This window comes from Corvus moneduloides, chromosome 9, assembly GCF_009650955.1.
Source record: "Corvus moneduloides isolate bCorMon1 chromosome 9, bCorMon1.pri, whole genome shotgun sequence".
Classification (NCBI taxonomy): domain Eukaryota; kingdom Metazoa; phylum Chordata; class Aves; order Passeriformes; family Corvidae; genus Corvus; species Corvus moneduloides.
Window position 1 is genome coordinate 66,597 of NC_045484.1, and position 15,953 is coordinate 82,549.

The 15,953-nt window shown below is 56.3% G+C and overlaps 1 protein-coding gene across 8 annotated transcripts in view; it reads right to left on the reverse strand.

Annotated features, from left to right (window-relative positions):
- Positions 1-11,806: 11,806 nt before the first annotated feature.
- The window catches only part of CACNA1E (calcium voltage-gated channel subunit alpha1 E), a 129,658-nt gene continuing 125,511 nt past the window's right edge, over positions 11,807-15,953 (reverse strand). For 3 of the 8 annotated variants that reach the window (XM_032117415.1, XM_032117413.1, XM_032117414.1), the window contains 4 exons: positions 15,332-15,460; positions 13,695-13,875; positions 13,414-13,604; positions 11,807-12,501 (listed from right to left, as the gene is read on the reverse strand). In XM_032117415.1, coding sequence (XP_031973306.1) covers positions 11,962-12,501; positions 13,414-13,604; positions 13,695-13,875; positions 15,332-15,460 — 1,041 coding nt within the window. In that variant the 3' untranslated portion in view covers positions 11,807-11,961. The remainder of the gene's footprint in view (positions 12,502-13,413; positions 13,605-13,694; positions 13,876-15,331; positions 15,461-15,953) is intronic. The other 5 variants (XM_032117421.1, XM_032117420.1, XM_032117417.1 and 2 more) reach the window with 3 other exon arrangements.

A 15,953-nucleotide genomic window follows, 5' to 3' on the forward strand; every position in this document is an offset into this window, starting at 1 on the left:
AGCGTCTCCCCAGCCAACACGAGGCCCCAGCAGCCAGGCAGGCATGCAAAGAGCCTGTCTGCAGGGAAGGAGCCCTGTGCCAGGAGAGCTCAATCTGCGCTGGGCAGGCAAGGCAGGAACCACTGCCTGCACGGCGAGAGAGCTGCCTGCAAACGTCTGCTCCCACCAAAGGCACGTTCTGCTCCCTGCACCGCTGAGACCTCACATCATTAGGGAACTTGTGCTCAGAGCCAGGGCCAGGATGCTCAGGGCTCGGTATCACCTCTAGGACAGTCTCCTTCTTCCATTGATGGAGCTGTTTGTGCCTCCATAAAACAGGATTTGCTTCTTCTACCCTGAGCTGACACGTTTCAGGGAGCAAAGGCTGTCTCCTCCTGTGCATCCAGATGGCCTCGCCCCCAGGATCCCTGTCCCCACTGAGAGGCAGGCTGTCACTGCAGCACACAGCACCAGGCAGCCCGGGCCTTCCTGACAGCCTCAGAGCAGCACCGAGAGAGCTTTTGGTGCAAAAGTGACAGCACCTTGCAGGCATCTTGCATCCCATTCCTGCAAGTGTTCCAGCCAGGCCGGACAGGGCTCTGAGCAACCTGGTCTAGTGGAAGGTGTTCCTTCCCCTGGCAGGGGGCTTGGAAGGTCCCTTCCAACCCAGAGCATTCTGTGGTTCTGTGATCTGTCACCGTGACCACATGAGCACCACAGCTCTATTAATGAAAAGCTGTTAGGTTGCAGCTCCCTCCTTTCATCCTCATGCTCCCAGGGACTTTTTTTCTTAGGATGGGTTCTCATGGGTCACCACCAGCCCTGCTTCTTTCTCCCCTCCCTTTTGATTATGCCCTCCCTCCCTTCTTACACCCATCACTCGTTTGGTGGCACAGTGACATTTAATCCTGTGTCGTAGCCAATTCCACCAGCCAAGCCAAGTTGAGGTTTGGATTCATAGCCAAAAACCCACTAAAGAAATCCCCCCAGCTGGTTCACTCCCCAGTTCCCAAGCCACCATCACTGCTGGGATAACACTGGGAGAGTTATTGAGTCTGGCAGCTGCCCAAATTGCCCCCATAAAACAGAGGTATAGCAACTCATGGCCATGTAGTGCCTCCACTGCTGAGTACGCCATAGGACTCAGCATTCCGCCAGAGCCCTGGAAGTGCAAATTAAAACATGGCTGTTCAAGGGAGGTTTTGCTACTCCCATGCCCTAAGCAGAGATGTATTTTCTGGAGCCACATTTCACATCTGTCCTCACACGCCGCAGCATCAGGCACAGAGCACAGGAATAGACATGAGATAAAATTCCAGCTGCATCTCGAAATAAATCTGAGTGCAGTTTTACTGCTCGCCTCTCAGCTGTCCCCTCGGTCCTGCCTGTCTCACTTCTCCCTCTGCCAAGGCCAAAGGGGGCTGATGGACACTGCCAGGGTGTGACCCTGCTCAGAGGAAAACCTTTCTCTGAGGGCACAGGAGAAAATAGTGGGGACCAGGGGGAGCTGAACAGGAGGAGGATGCCCAGGAGGTTCCCCCCTTGATGACACTGGCAAAAAGAAGCTCTCTCTCCTCTCTGCAGCATATCTTGGCATTGACACCAGGGTGGGGAGGTTGGTGGCTTGGCCACCAGCATTATTACATGACTTCTTGGCATCAGGACCAGGCAACACCAGGTCTGTCCAGTCCAGGTCCCTCACAGGAATACCTCTGCCATCCTCTGTGCCTGCCTGCCTCCTCATGACATGGATGCCAACACACTATGGCTCGGCTTCCTCCCCTGCAGGACCCAGCCTGGGGCTCTGCATTCCTGCTGTGCACACAAGAGCTTTGCTTTGGCCTTCTGGAGGTCCTGATGGCCTACAAAGAACCAGGAATTGCAAACAGTAAATAAGCTCCCTGCTGCCTAAGCCCCTGCTTTATATTCAAGCTGTCCTGACAGGCGTTTGTCAGGAACAGAGGATACAGTGTTCTCCGTCTACAGCGCGTCTCCGTATGGCAGCACTGGCAAAATCAACCACTTCTACTCAGGGCTGTGAAATTCAGCCTGGGAGGTCTGTCTAGCCCTCCTGACCTCCAATTTCCCAGCTAAAATAAGTTTTTGTTGTTGGGAGAAGAGCCAGACTCCTTCCTGGTGCTGCTGGAGCCTCTCCCGTTCCCCAGCCTGTGGGACAGCATCCTCCCATCTCCCTCGTGCCTGCAGTGCTGCACAGGAGTGGCAGAACCATCCCCCTTCACTGTGAGCCCAGAAAAGGGGCAGAATATTGAAAAAAAAGCCCATTCCTTGGCCCATTTGCATCCAAGAGATGATTGTAGGGCATCACTTACCCGCTTTTCCTTCCCAGACTGAAACCTGACCTGTCCTCATAGTCTGTAATAACATCTCTGAGTTAATTCACTGGAGCTGTAGTCACTTGTGTGCCAAAACAGGGCTGAAACTCTTTCCCTTGGTGCAGAGCCTGGTCCGGGGGACAGGGAGAGCCCCGGGGAAAATGGGGCAGCATCTCAACCCCACCAAGAACAGCCCTGACTGAAAGCCTCCTAAACTCCTACAAGCAGGGCAAAAAAGGGTTTCTACAGGGGGGAACTCTATAAAACAAAATTAAAACATTCAGGCAGCAAAACCAGCTCCTGTCAAGACCAGAGGAGTAATGCCCGGCCCCCTGAGAACTGTTTTTCTCAGCCCTTTAATCTCATGCCTTCGTTTCCCACCTGTGAGCTGGACCTGGGGGATGGTGGAAGCCTGTCCTGGCCAAAGGACAGACCCATCTCTGCAGGGAGGGGCTGCAAATCCCTCAGGAGAGGGGCAGGAAGAGCTGCGCAGCCCCACCATTGCTATTTCAGAGGTGATTTACAGGCTACACCTGGGCACTGCAGCATCCCCACCCTGCTGACATAGGAATGGGCATCACAGCTTGGAGCTGGCACCAAGCCCTCAGCTGAGAGTTACACTCGGTGCTAGCAGCTCTGCCTCCAAAGCATCAGGGTCTGGGAACAGCTAATTCCAGCAGAGGCTTCAGATTTTATCCACAAAATCTCCTTCTTCAACCATTTCCTGCAGCCTGCTTGCTTTGACAACATTCCGAAGGGGGTGATAGAGGCAGAGGTTCTGAGGGCGGCAGCAGCAGCTTCACGGCCAGAGGTGACAATGCAAAAGGCCTTTCCCCTGAGAGCTGCTGGGCTCTCCAGCACCCAGAGAGGCTTTCCTGGTGGCATACTCCTGGGCACAATGCAGAGGAAAGCCAGCCTTGCTCAGAACCCTCTGGGCGGGTGTGTTTGAACACCCACCAGCCTCCCACAGACGCGAGAAGGAGCCAATTGTGTCAAGCACCAAATCACTGTCGTTAGCACAGGCTGAAGACCTGCTCGAGGAGTCAGGGCAGGGAAAAAAGAGGCTAAGGCAAGGAGAGAGCGGCGGCACGTGTGACTGCTAATCCCATCTGCCGTAGGTCTTCCTGCCCTCCGGCGCTGCTGAGTTGGAAGTGGGAAGATGTCCCTCTTCCCAAACCAGCACCGGACAAAGCAGGGATTTGCCAACATTCATCACAAAAATGTCCCCAAGCAGCAAAGAGGAGCGTGTGGGCTTTTTCTGCCTTTTTTATTTTGCCCCTTTCCTTGCTCTCCTTCCCTGCTCTCTGATCTAGTGGAGCGTCTTCCACCTCTGAGTGATTCTGGGGACGAGGATGTTTGTCCTCGCAGGGGGATGATCCGTCCACCGCAGGGACACGGGGCCACAGCAGAGCCGCCGTTCCCGGGGCCGGTGGGACAGCCCGGCTGGGGGTGGCAGAGTGGCCGTGCCCCGGGGCCGCGTCCTTGAGGAGGTGCAGGATCCCTGCTTGTCCCGTCGCCTCCCCCCATCGCACCCGCTGCGCTCTCGCTCCTGCTGCAGTAGGCAGCTGCAGCTATTCCTGCTGGGAGGTGTAAGACGAGCCTTTGCCAAGGGGCAGGGGAGGCTCTGCTAATTCACAGCTCCTTCGCACAGCTCACGCTGGTTTCCTAATGCGCTCCTGGCTGTTAAGGAGGTGAGACTTGCTGATCCAGCACATATCACATGCTGGAGGAAGAGGGGCTCAAGCTGGGACAAGTCCTGAAAAAATTATGTCTGTGTAAATGGGGGCCACCCTTGGATCAGTGAGGAAAACCTACAAAAACGAAGCTTAATTGCACTTTTTTCCCCCCGAAGTAAATTATCAATGAAATAAGGATATTTGCAGGCCCCTGTCAACACTTCAGAGGCCAAGGGAAGGGGCAGCTGGGACTTGTGGCTCTGGCTGAAGGTCGTGCACATTGCATCCCTCACCCAAAGGACCCAGAGATGCACAGAGCCCCCTTATTTGCCCAGATACCATAGGGAAATAAAAAATGCTGGGAAAGATAACCTGGGATTTATTTTCTTCTCTGCTCTTTCCCTTTTGGAAAGAAAAAAACCCAAAGCTCCTCTCATCATTCATGATGGCCATGATGTAGATCTGTGAAAACCAATCTGAAGATCACATCATCTATGGCAGAGTGCTCCATAAATTGACTGAGTCCCAGGGGAGTGTGTGTGGGAGGGAGAGAGAGTCTGGCTTAGGCCTGGCTTTGAAAAATAACCCATCCTTATCCCTGATCCCTCCCCTTGCACCCCAAGCATTGCTGGTACCTCTGCTGAAGTCTGGAGCTGCCCACCGGCTGTGTCACACCCGTGCCAGCGTCCCTAGGGCAGCTCATAAATGCACCAGGACACTGCAGGGACACCCAGCTCAGCCCTGCAATGTCTTCAAGCTGAGCACAGAGGGAGATTTGGGGTGATTTTGGCTGCAAATCACCGCTGCTTGGTTTCCACCCACTTGCCCAGCTCTCCCAGGACCCAACTGCCCAATGCCAGGGACACCTGGAGAGCCCTGTTTTGGGGAGAGGGAAAGGAAATGAGAAAAGGCTGGGAAAGGAGAGCAATTCATGCTTTTGGCATTCATTTAGAAGCCAGACTTGTGTTGGTTTGGGGTTATTTTTAATTATCTACACAGAAATAGCAAAGTCAAATGAACAGTGGGCTCTTTGCAGCTCAGTGGAGTTTCAGCAGGAGATGAGGTTGTGGGTACTGAGACAAGACGAGCCATGGAAGAGGCAGGGGGGAGACCAGCCCTGCCCATCTCCTTGCTCCCTGCTGCCTGTAAAGCCAAAGGTGACACAAAAGAGCTTCCAAAAACCTTCTGGGAGACAGCATGTACCATCTGGCTCTTCTGTGCACTGGTAGGGGCCAATTTCCAGGGAATTCCATGGGATTTCACCTACTTGCCAGACCCCCTGCTCCCTGTGGGGCCTGGCAAGTACAGCCAGTGCAGATGTGCCGCACTACATCACTGAGCCAGGCAGATCAGCGTCAAGAGACAGAAATAAATGAGAAGAACAAAAAATAGAGGTGCTGAGCCAGGCCAGGCTGTTCCAGCCCTTCAGGACAATCCTTGTGAGCACTTACCACTTCCCTGGGGAACACGGTGGTTCCGGAAAGGAGCAGGGGCTGTTTGTCAGGGGGATGCTCATCCATGGGGGAATGCTATCCCAAGGAACTGTCGGTGCTGCCAGCCCACCAGCCGGCAGCTCCACGTGGCTCCTGGTGTGAGTAAGCACCAGCCCCACTTCAGAGCCCACACACATCCTTGGTGTGCTCGTAAGTGCCACCAGAGGAAGGAAAGGGAAGGAGGCGGACGAGAGCCACCCCGGCGTCTCCAATCTGAGCCATCAGCTGTGCCCCCAGTGGGAGCAAACCCTGCCCCCTCATCCTTGAACGGATGGATTTTAAACACCTTGCTAGGACTGCAAAAAGGAAGAGAAAAGGTTTCATTCTTTCAAGTTCCTGTCCCCTCCTCTGTCCTTTCCACCTCCAAGGGACTTGGGTTTGGCTCCAGCAGCCTTACAGCCAAGTTTCCCATGTTTTGCTGGAGGACTGAGCATGGTCACCACCAGGTGTTTGACCAAAGGACCAGAGCCAGGCTTCCCTAGCAGGAATGCAAAATTGCTGACATCCTGCCTATAAAATAACCCAGGAAGCCTTTAGGAAAGAGCCAGTGCCTGCAGAGCTACCGATGCACCGGTGCCATAGGCCTTCATTTGGCTTTGCAGGAGGAAAGCGGGGCAGAGACAAAGAAATCCAGTATGATGAGGCTTCTTCCCAGGAAGGGTCGTTTCCCAGGAGGAAAAGCCAGGTTACGGGGTGATGATCTGCAGCTGTCCGAGAAAAGGACTGTTCGTGTCCCCAAGGTACCTGGATGTAAGACAGGCCATGCACAGCGCTTGCTGCAATGCTGGTACTGGAGGCTGAGACGGCTCTGGGCAGCTCTGCTGGGACTGGGGGCTGGAAGGGTTCTGGAGCACACAGGGCAAGGTGAAGGGAGCACACACAGACCAGGTTTTTGGGCTCTGGTGGTCCTGTCCCCAGCGGCTCCTCAAGGAGGAGCAGCCCTGGCACTTCTGGCAGCCGCGCGCCAGCAGCATCTGTTTCTGGGGTACTTTTGTTCCCAATTTATCCCCTGTCTCCTGGAGCTATTATAAGCAGGTACAATCTGCATTGCCATTGTTATTCAGATGATGTACAGATAATTTTAACCTTTCTGTTCCATTTGTCAAGGGGCTTTTTTTAGCCTCTGTGCCTGCCAGGCAGAGCTCTGGCTCTCCAACAGTGAAGGCTCCCCATTTTGCAGCACCAGTTTCCCTTGCAAGGGTGAAGCTCTGCCTCTGCATTTCTCTGGGTGTCTTCTTCATGGTCCCAGATATTTTAGGGGATTTGGGGAAATGTGGTAGAGGTGGTCAAGCACTCAAGTGGCTACATTCACCACTCATCCTGGTACGAGCATCCCAGGTGGGGTTCCATGGGATGTCCATCAGAGACCTGTATGCTCCAAAGGCTTTCAGAGCCTTGGAGCAGCTCATACTTAAGTCACTTCAAAGAATGTTGATGCAGCACTTCTGGCCCACACAGGAGGACATCCTCTCCTCAAACAGCTTCCAACACTACTGCAAAGCCCTCAGCAATGAAGGTGGCATCACCACCCTGCAGAGCCTTCCCCACAGTCAGGGCTGCAGATCACTTTTTTGGCTATAAAATGGGAACTTACTTCCCAGCCTGAAAAAATGCTGGGCTGTCACTGCATTCATCACTTCAGGAAGTGCTCTCAAAGCTGGGCCATCTCCTGGAACTCTACACTTCCCACTGAAAACTTTTTATCACTTCATGAGCCAAAGAAGTGAAAACCAAATCTGTCAGCATTTGGGAAATAAAAGGAAATTTGCACAAAGTGAAGGGCAGGATAAAACCAGTTCCTACAGGTCATAACATTTGGGCTTAGTCCTTGGTGGCACCACACAGAGAGGAGCAGCAGCACGTGGGACACACAGAGTAAAGCTCAGCTCAAGGTGGTCCAGACAGGGTGACTGCCTTCATCCTTCCCTGAGCCTTTCTTGGTACAGCACTGGGAGAAGGGAGAGTGCTCTTGAAAAGCCATAAACCATTCCTGTCACCCGTGCTCAGCCTGGAGGCTACCACACGCTGCTGCCTCACCTCTGGCTGCTGGAGAACTTGTCATGCTTTAAACACTTCCACCGAAAAAGGAATGTAAGATGTGACTTCAGCATCTTTGCTTGACAACTCACCCACAAGCTTTGGGCCAGGCAACAGCATCTGCATCCACTTGACATCTCTTGGGTGCAGGTGTGAAGGGGTGGCCAAGCTGTTTGGATCCCCCACAGCCACGGATGCCAGCAGGGTTTCCAAGCTCAGTGTGCAGGCTGGTGCTCCCTTGCATTCCTTCAGTGAACCGTGATGCTCTTGGCTTCCCCTGGCCAGTTTGCTGCAATGCCACCATTAACAGCTCCTCAGGCTTCTGGCCCTGGCTCCCCCAGCTCCCCCAGACCCCAGTACCCCTCAGCCCCTGTATCTCGAAGCAGCCAGGTGTGAGCCACAACAACCCCAGGATATCTGAAATACCCTCCCTGCCCCTCTCCTCCACAGCGCCCCACCCTGCCTGGGGGTGTGGAACACCCCATCCCACGTGATGGCACTGCCAGCACAGGCTGTGTGCCTCCCCCTCCCTGCCATGGGGACCTTTTGCAGGGGTCCATCACTATGCCCAGAGTCCTCGCAGCCCCACCAGCACGGAGGGGTGCCAATGAGACCAGGTCTGCAGCGGTTCTTTACAACAAGGTTTTATTTTTCTTTCCTTTTTGACAAAAAACATTGAGGAGTTGTACATTGTTGGTGGTCAGCTCGGTTCCCCGTTTGGGTCCAAACGAGCAGGTTATGTTACAACATCCCACCCAGAGCCTGGGGGATGAAGACAGAGCATCTCCCACCCACCCTCCCACAGTCCCAGGAGACACCAGCCCCGCACCTGGGGGGTTCTGCCATCCAAGGCCTCCTGGGGGGACAGGAGGATGGTGCTGGAACAGCCAGCCTGGAGGGGACAGTGGGGGTCTGTGTGCCAGGGCTGCCACACCTCCTCGCACACCCACTACGGCCCCCCCCAGGAGCTTTGCAGGGCTTTGAGTCCAGTCCCAGCACCGAACTGGGAACCAGTTGCATGCTACTGGTGAACTCCTGCCTGAGCAGGGCATGTCCTAAGCAGGCAGAGGTTGAAATACATCCCCCCCCTTCCCATCCTGCCCCCCGTGGCCAGCAACCGCCGACGGCGAGCGCAGTGGCAGTCTTGGTGTACGGGAGGTTGAGGAAATGTCCAAAAATCCACAGAGGAGAGATTGTGCAGCAGCAAAGCCGAGTCCAGCGCCTTGAAAAGCAAGGCACAGGCTGCAATGGGGCCTTGGGGCTGGTTTGCTTCCCCCCTGGGCACAGTCCTTCCCGTGGTACTCCTGGGGGTTGTTTTTGGTTTCAGATGCGCGCTGTGGAGGTGCCGCCTCCTCCCCGCAGGTCCCTGCCTGTCCCCCCACCGCGGGAGCAGCACTGTGGCTGCTTCAGGGGAGACAGAAGCGGGGCATTTTTGGACCCTTCCCGGGTAAAAAGGGGGTCTGTTTTGTTTCACACAGTTTCTGTACGTTAGTTAAGCACAGGGCTGACATGCCAAAAAGCTCAGGTTCGGACACTGCAGCCCCGTGCCAGCGCGGGTACGCCCCGGGGGCTGTGCCCCAGCCTGTGCCACCGCTGTGAAGCATCGCCAACACCGCTCGCCGGCCCCATGCCGGGGCTGAGGGAAGAAAAGCGCCCAAAAAGCTCGAAATCCGCATGAAACATGCCCCCGCTTCGAGAGCATCGCTGCCTCCCTCCCACACGCCAGGCACAGACACAAAAAGCCGCCTCCGCCCCTCCCTGCGGGCTCTTACTCAGAGCCCGGCGCATTGTCAGACACCCTTCCGCATTTAGAAGGAGACGATACCGACACCTATATTTAGAGCAGGTACGGCATCACCTTCCCCGGCCCCCAGCACCACCACGTCCCTGGTCCCCGATCCCATGTGATCCCACGCTGCCCGTCAGACCCGGCTCTCCCAAATTCCGCCACAGGGAGCAACGATCCAGCAGCTACAGGGTGAAGCCACAAACTGCTCACAGATAGCTGGAAGGGAACAGGTGATGCCCGTGTCCCCAGCCAGCACCAGAGACCTTCCCCACAGCTGCACGGGACATAGTTTGTCCCCAAGAGCTGAGAGGGCGGATGGAGGATCTGAGCCAAAGCCATGGAGAGGGCTGCCTGTGGAATTTTTGGATCCCTGGGCAGGTGGAAGTGTCTGTTTGGGAAGCACAGGGTTAGCAGGGACAGAAGAGGTGCCACCCACCAGCAGGGACCATTGGAAGCAGGAGGAGCTTTGGGCCCTGTAAGTGGGTACACGGAGGGCACTTTGCCCATCAGAATGAGGGGGTTTGGTCCATGCACGAGCCCTGGAGCAGGAAGCCTTCGGAGCCAGTGGGATTTGCTTCTCACAAAGCAGAGCTCCTTCAGAGGAGCTCACAAAGCGATCAGGGCAGGGGCTGATCTGCACATGCAGGAGCCGGGCAGTTTGTGCCCATAGCATCTTTCGGTCAAAGAAGACATGAGCTATCCAGGACCAAAGCAAAGCCTGGCCAGAGCTGCTGCTCAGCTGGACAACAGCCCCAAGGACCCAGACCACAACAACCTGGAGCAAAGCAAAGCCATGGGCAGGAGGAAGGGCAGGATGAGGGCTGTGCTGCCTTTCCCTGCCCATCCCAATGTCCCATCTCCACACATGACCACGGCTGATCCAAACGCACCGACCATACCCCAGCCCACAGAGCAAGCCGTTCCCTGAGGCTCCAACAGCACTGCACCCTCCAGCTCCCCAGGACCATGCTCAGGCTGACGACAGACACAACTCATAGCAGAAACACACCACTAATCACGAGGGTGAGCCACCTGGCACCACAGGCCACCAGCAGCATTTCCCAGGCTGGCAGGCACAGAACTGCACCCACAGCATGTATCATTAAGAGCTGACAGCACATAATTACCAGATTAATTAATGACCAGTGCTGGAAGGGGGCCCTGTTCTGCATTTTCAGTGTTTGCAGGAGGGCTGAGCCTCCCTGCTCATCCCCCGGACAATGCTCCTTCCCCAAGGTCCCCCCAGCTCTCAGACACCCACCTGCTCCCACACCGGTGCCATGGGGTTTGCACACCCAGTCCCCCATGGCAGTCCTTCTCCAAAGGGGTCCCAGGCCCTGGGAGAGGGCACAGGCCATGGCTGCAGGGAAAACTGAGGCAGGGGTGGTGCCAAAGCCAGACTCCTCTGCCAGGAGGACAGATCTTAAGGTACCTCATGCACGCACAACATCTTCGCTCCCTTGCGGACATGGATATCTTCTTTTCCTGGGAACACACAGCAAAGAGGCCTCTGAGAGGTTTGCCATCACCCCCTTGGCACTGCTAGTGCCAAGTGAGCCGTACTCCCGGGGACAGCCCTGTCCTCATCCCTTGGGCATCCCACTCCCACAGGCAGTGCCAGCAGCTGAGCTCCCAAGGCAGTCCTCGCCACAGCCATCTCTAACAGAGAAAATGCAATTCCCACTGCTGGAAACACCTGGGAGAGGGAGCAAGGTGACATTCCTAATGCTCTGCTACAGCAACGGGTGCACAGCAGCCCCCCGGGGAGGCTTGATCCTGCCCCCACCAAAGTGGGTGCAGGCAGCAGGAGTCCCAGGGGGCTCCCCAGCATTGTCAGATGATTAGAACAAATCTATGTATGTGTATATCTTTATATATACAGCATATAAATATATATACACACACACCCCGTATATACACACACAGGCACACCTAAAGTTCTCCGTATATAAATAAATATATGTCGGTGGGAGACAGGATACATTCGGCAGCACTGAGCCCCCCAACCCCAGTACAAACCAGTTTTCCCTCCTCTGGCAGGCAGAGCTGCTCTGGTCTGTCTGGGTGCATCCCAACCCCTCATCCCCTGCACCCCGCCGTCACATCTTGCCCCTTTTCCAGGCAGGATGAGACCCTGAGGGAGGGTAATTCAAAGCCACAGCAGCAACAAGTCCAAGCAACAGAGCAAAGGGGGCCCCTTGCATCCCTTTGCTGGGACTCTCCGGCCATAGGAAGCAAAAAACCATCGGGATGAGCTTTCCCGGGGGTCCGTCTTGGGGCAGGGAGAGGTGCTGCGGCCGGGGGGGGGGTGCTCTCCCTTGTCCCCCAGCACACAAGCTCGGCCGGGCTGCTCTGCCGCCCATCAAATGCTTCTCTGTGCAGAAAAAAAAAGTGATAGTAATAAATGAAAGTCGACAGATTTTAATTTTTTTTTTGCACAAAGACCTTTTTTTCGTTTCTTTTCTTTTTTCTGTTTTTTTTTTTTTCTTTTCCTTTCCCCTCCATTCCGGTCGGTTTGGATTTTTTTCTTTTTTCTCCTTTTCCCCTGCGTTTGCTTTTGGTTGAGTTTCATTCCCAGGCGTGGCGAAGAGCATGCATTGGAGAGGGGCAGGGCGGGGGGCAGCCGAGGTGGGGTCGGGTCGGGGGGGCAGCTTCTAGCACTTGTCGTCTTCCTCGGTGTCGCTGAGCACGTCGATGCTGGCCCCGCACATGACGCCCTGCGCTGCCCCTCGCCGCCGCCGCCGGTAGTGCCCATTGGGCATCTGCCAGCTGTGCCGCAGCGGCGGCGCCGAGCCGATGGTGTTGGAGCGGCCGAGGCTGGTGGCCACGGCCGCCTCGAAGGTGAGCGTCTCCTCCTCACCGCAGTCTGAGGCGTGCGAGTCGTCGTGCAGCGCCAGGTAGGGCTCCGAGATGTAGCGCTGCGGGGTGGACTGCCGGCTCTGCTTCCCCGCCGGGGAGCTGGAAGACTCGGCCGGGCCGGCCGTGTTGGGATCCAGGGTGGAGGAGAGGAGCGGCGAGCCCCCCTCGCTCTCGTCGGCGGGCGGAGAGGTGTCCCCGGCGTGCCGCAGCATGGAGGCGTAGGACAGGAGGGGGCGCGGCTTGGGGGGCACCGGCGGCAGCTGGCGGCGGCCTCGCCGGGGCGTGCTGGTGTCCGAGATGGAGGGGATGGAGCTTTCGCTCAGGGAGCCCATGCCCTGCAACGCATCGGGACACGCTGTGCAGGGGCAACAGGCAGCACCACACCACACACCCGCCCTCCCCACCCTGGGCTCCCCGTAGAATCCTCCCTCCTGAATGGAGGATTCTGCCCCGTCCCTGCCTCGGGGTCTGCCCCAGGGAACAGGACGATGCCTGCTGAGGGCAGAGCTCATCGTGGTCTGCAGCTTCCTCACAAAGCGAAGCTGAAGGGCAGGCACTGATCTCTGCGGTGACCAGTAACAGGACCCAAGGGAACAGCATGAAGCTGTGTCAGGGGAGCTTTAGGTTGGATATTAGGAAAAGGCTCTTCACTCAGATGGTGGTCAGGCATTGGAAAAGGCTCCCCAGGGAAGTGGTCACAGCACCAGCCTGACAGAGCTCAAGAAGCATTCAGACAATGCTCTCAGGCATACGGTGGGATTCTTGGGGCTGTCCTGTTCAGGGCCAAGAGTTGGACTTCGATGATCCCTGTGCTCTGTTCCAACTCAGGATATTCTATGATTCCATGCTTTTGGTGGTCAAAAGCAAAAAGCACCCCCAAACCTGCTGAAGGAAGAGCTGATAGCTCGCCAGCTGCTGCTCTCCGTGGGTGACATCTCCATGGGTGGCTTCAAGCCCACTCAAGGTTTGAGTGGCACTTCCAGGTGTTGCTGGGACACCTTGACCTTGGCAGGGAGTGGATGCCGTAGTGGCAAGAGGATCAGCATTAGATCCACCCCTGTCCCCAAATGCTCTGCAGGGTGCCCGAGCAGCCCCAACGTGGGCAGCTCACAGAGGGACACAGACATGCCACAAGCAAGAGATGAGACGGTTCAGAGCTCCCAGAATTGGGGCTTATCTTCCTGGTTTTGGCAAGGAGCTTTTTCTGTGTTTCCCTTTGTGCTTAGGAAGGGGTCTCTGTCACCTACCTGCCTGCTGGGTGTCTGTGACCTGCCCTCGCTGGGTGACCGGGACTCGCGCCGCCGCTCCGGTGACTCCTCGTGTGCCTGGGGACTCCTCTCCTCAGAGTTGCAGCGGGAGATGTCAGGGGACAGCAGGTGCTTGCGCTCTTTGGATCGGCCCCGCTCCCTGCCCGAGCGGTGCCCCTCGGACCGGTGGCCTGAAAGACGCCCACGTCAGTCCCCACCAAACCCTCTGCAGCATCAGGGAATGCTCAGCTGGAGGGTTTTTTGGGGATTTTTGGGCTCACCCGAGTCAGCATTGAGGCGCCGGGCGGACAGCTGGAGCGAGGAGTGGTAGCTGCGCCGGCGGGACTTGTAGGTGTTCTCGCTGCTGCGCTCCATGGAGAACTCATCCAGCCAGGAGCTGTTGGGCCGCTTGTCCCGGATGGTGGAGAACGATCTCCGCATGGAGCTGGTGTCTGTCACCACCTGCAAGCAACCCCGGCCAGCCGGGGACAGCATTAGCACCAGGCAGGGCTGGAGGCCTCAGCAGTCAAGAATGACCAGTTCACCCCCACCACGGGGATCACCACCCTGTGGGATGGGGAGATATGGGGTGGGGGGCAGCCAGCCCAAGAACAGCCCCCCCAGATAATCTCTGCACAAATCAGGGGTGGGAGGAAAGCGGGGTTTAGCCTTGGTGCTCGTGGGCTCCCCTTCCCCGGCCGGCTGGAGCTGTGCTGCGCAAGCAAAGCCAGGGCCCAGATCCAAGCCCAGGCGCTGGGGGGAGAGCAGCAGCACCTCCCCCTGTGTGTGGGGCCATGGAGGGTACCAGACCATTGCCCCCAAGGTTGCTTCCCCAGCATCCCTCCCCGCCTGGAAAACAGGGTCAAGAGGAGCAATCATTGTAAAGACTACTGACAGAGAGGGATCCTCCAGTGCCCCTCACTCTGTGTTCGTTTTTCCAGCTGCCACCACTTTTCCACACGCCTCCCTACTCTTCCTTTATTCCCACATCCCCATCCCTTTCCCTTGCACTCATTCCCTATCTCCCCGCTCACGCCGTTGCTTTATCTTCCCTTTCCTTTTCCTTCTCCCTCACATGCTTCTCCTTCCTACTCTCTCCCCTCATTCCAGCCTGTGTTTTCACATATTACGGGGAAAACATCACCTCCTCCCATACTTCCTTTGCTTTATTCTAGCAGCTCTTTGCTGCTGCAGCCTCAGGCTGTTCTCCATCTCCTCTGACCTTTCCTGCTCCCATCCCTTCCTTCTGGTCATCTCCTTTGCTGCTGAATGGCCAAGAAAGCCCATGAGACAAAGGCTCCCTTTTTCTTCACACCCCTGCAAAGTGCCACACTAAGACTTGGTGCCTGCACCAGCACCTCTGTGAGAAAGCAGACCCAGAGACTTCACAGCAACACCAAACCCCAAAAAACATCTGTGTCTTGGTGGAGGCTGAGCATGGGACAGAACAACAGAAAAACTAGGTAGACAGATGAGGAGGTGAGATGCGGCCTGGGTTCCCCTGGACAGACAGAGAAGTGCATGTGTTGGGACAATGGGAAAGGACAGAGGCGTTCAATCACCTGTGGTCATCTGACAGCTGAGCTGGGGCTCCTCAAACCTCAGCCAGTGCCCAGGGCTGGAGGAAAGGAGGGGGCATCCCACCATGGGGGGAACCTGCTGCCTCCATGGTCCTGCTCCACACCATGGACCTCCCCTGTGAGCCAGGAGATGGATCCCCCAGGCTGCTCCCTGTTGCCAGTGTTCCCCTTTTAGGGGAACAGCAGCTCTCCTACTTGTGCAGCACCCCAAAGAAGGGGAGAAGCTCCAATATCGGGATGCTGGGGATGCCACAGGGCTCAGCAAAGGGAGAATCCCCATTGTTACCTGGCAGGCTTTGATCAGACCCAGCACCTGCGGGGGCTTTGCTTGGTTTTACCTGGGGATCCACAGTGAGACGAGGCATGGAGGAGGCCCTCCCAGAGACAGCATGGTCCTGAGTGTCCACGGGAAGGTAGCTGCCACGGTTAGAGGGCTGCACTCTTTGAAACTCCCTAACCTCTGGCTCCTGGAAATAAACACACAGCCAAGCTCTTGGGATGGGCTTGGAACAGGGCAGCATGCTGCTTCGGCCCTCTTGGCAGGGGACAGCCCTGCTTGCTCAGCCAGGGGCAGAGTTTAAGTTGGCCAAAAACAGGTGGTAAAACACTGGCACAGGTTGCCCAGAGAGGTGGTGGATGCTCCCTCCCTGGAAGTGTTCAAGGCCAGGTGGGATGGGGCTCTGAGCAACCTGAGCTAATTGAAGATGTTCCTGCTCATGGCAGGAGGGTTGGAACTAGATGAGCTTTAAAAGGTCCCATCCAACCCAAACTATTCAATGATTCTGTAAAAAACAGAGTCTAAGCCATTAGAATTCATCACATTGCCATTGAAAAATACTCTTCAGTTCACAGTCCCCAGGGGAGCCCTGATGTGGTGCTTCAGGCTTGCCTGATGGGCAGCTGCCCTTGCACCTCTAACAGCGACAGTGGAAACCCTGCCTGGGTCTGGGGGACACCCTG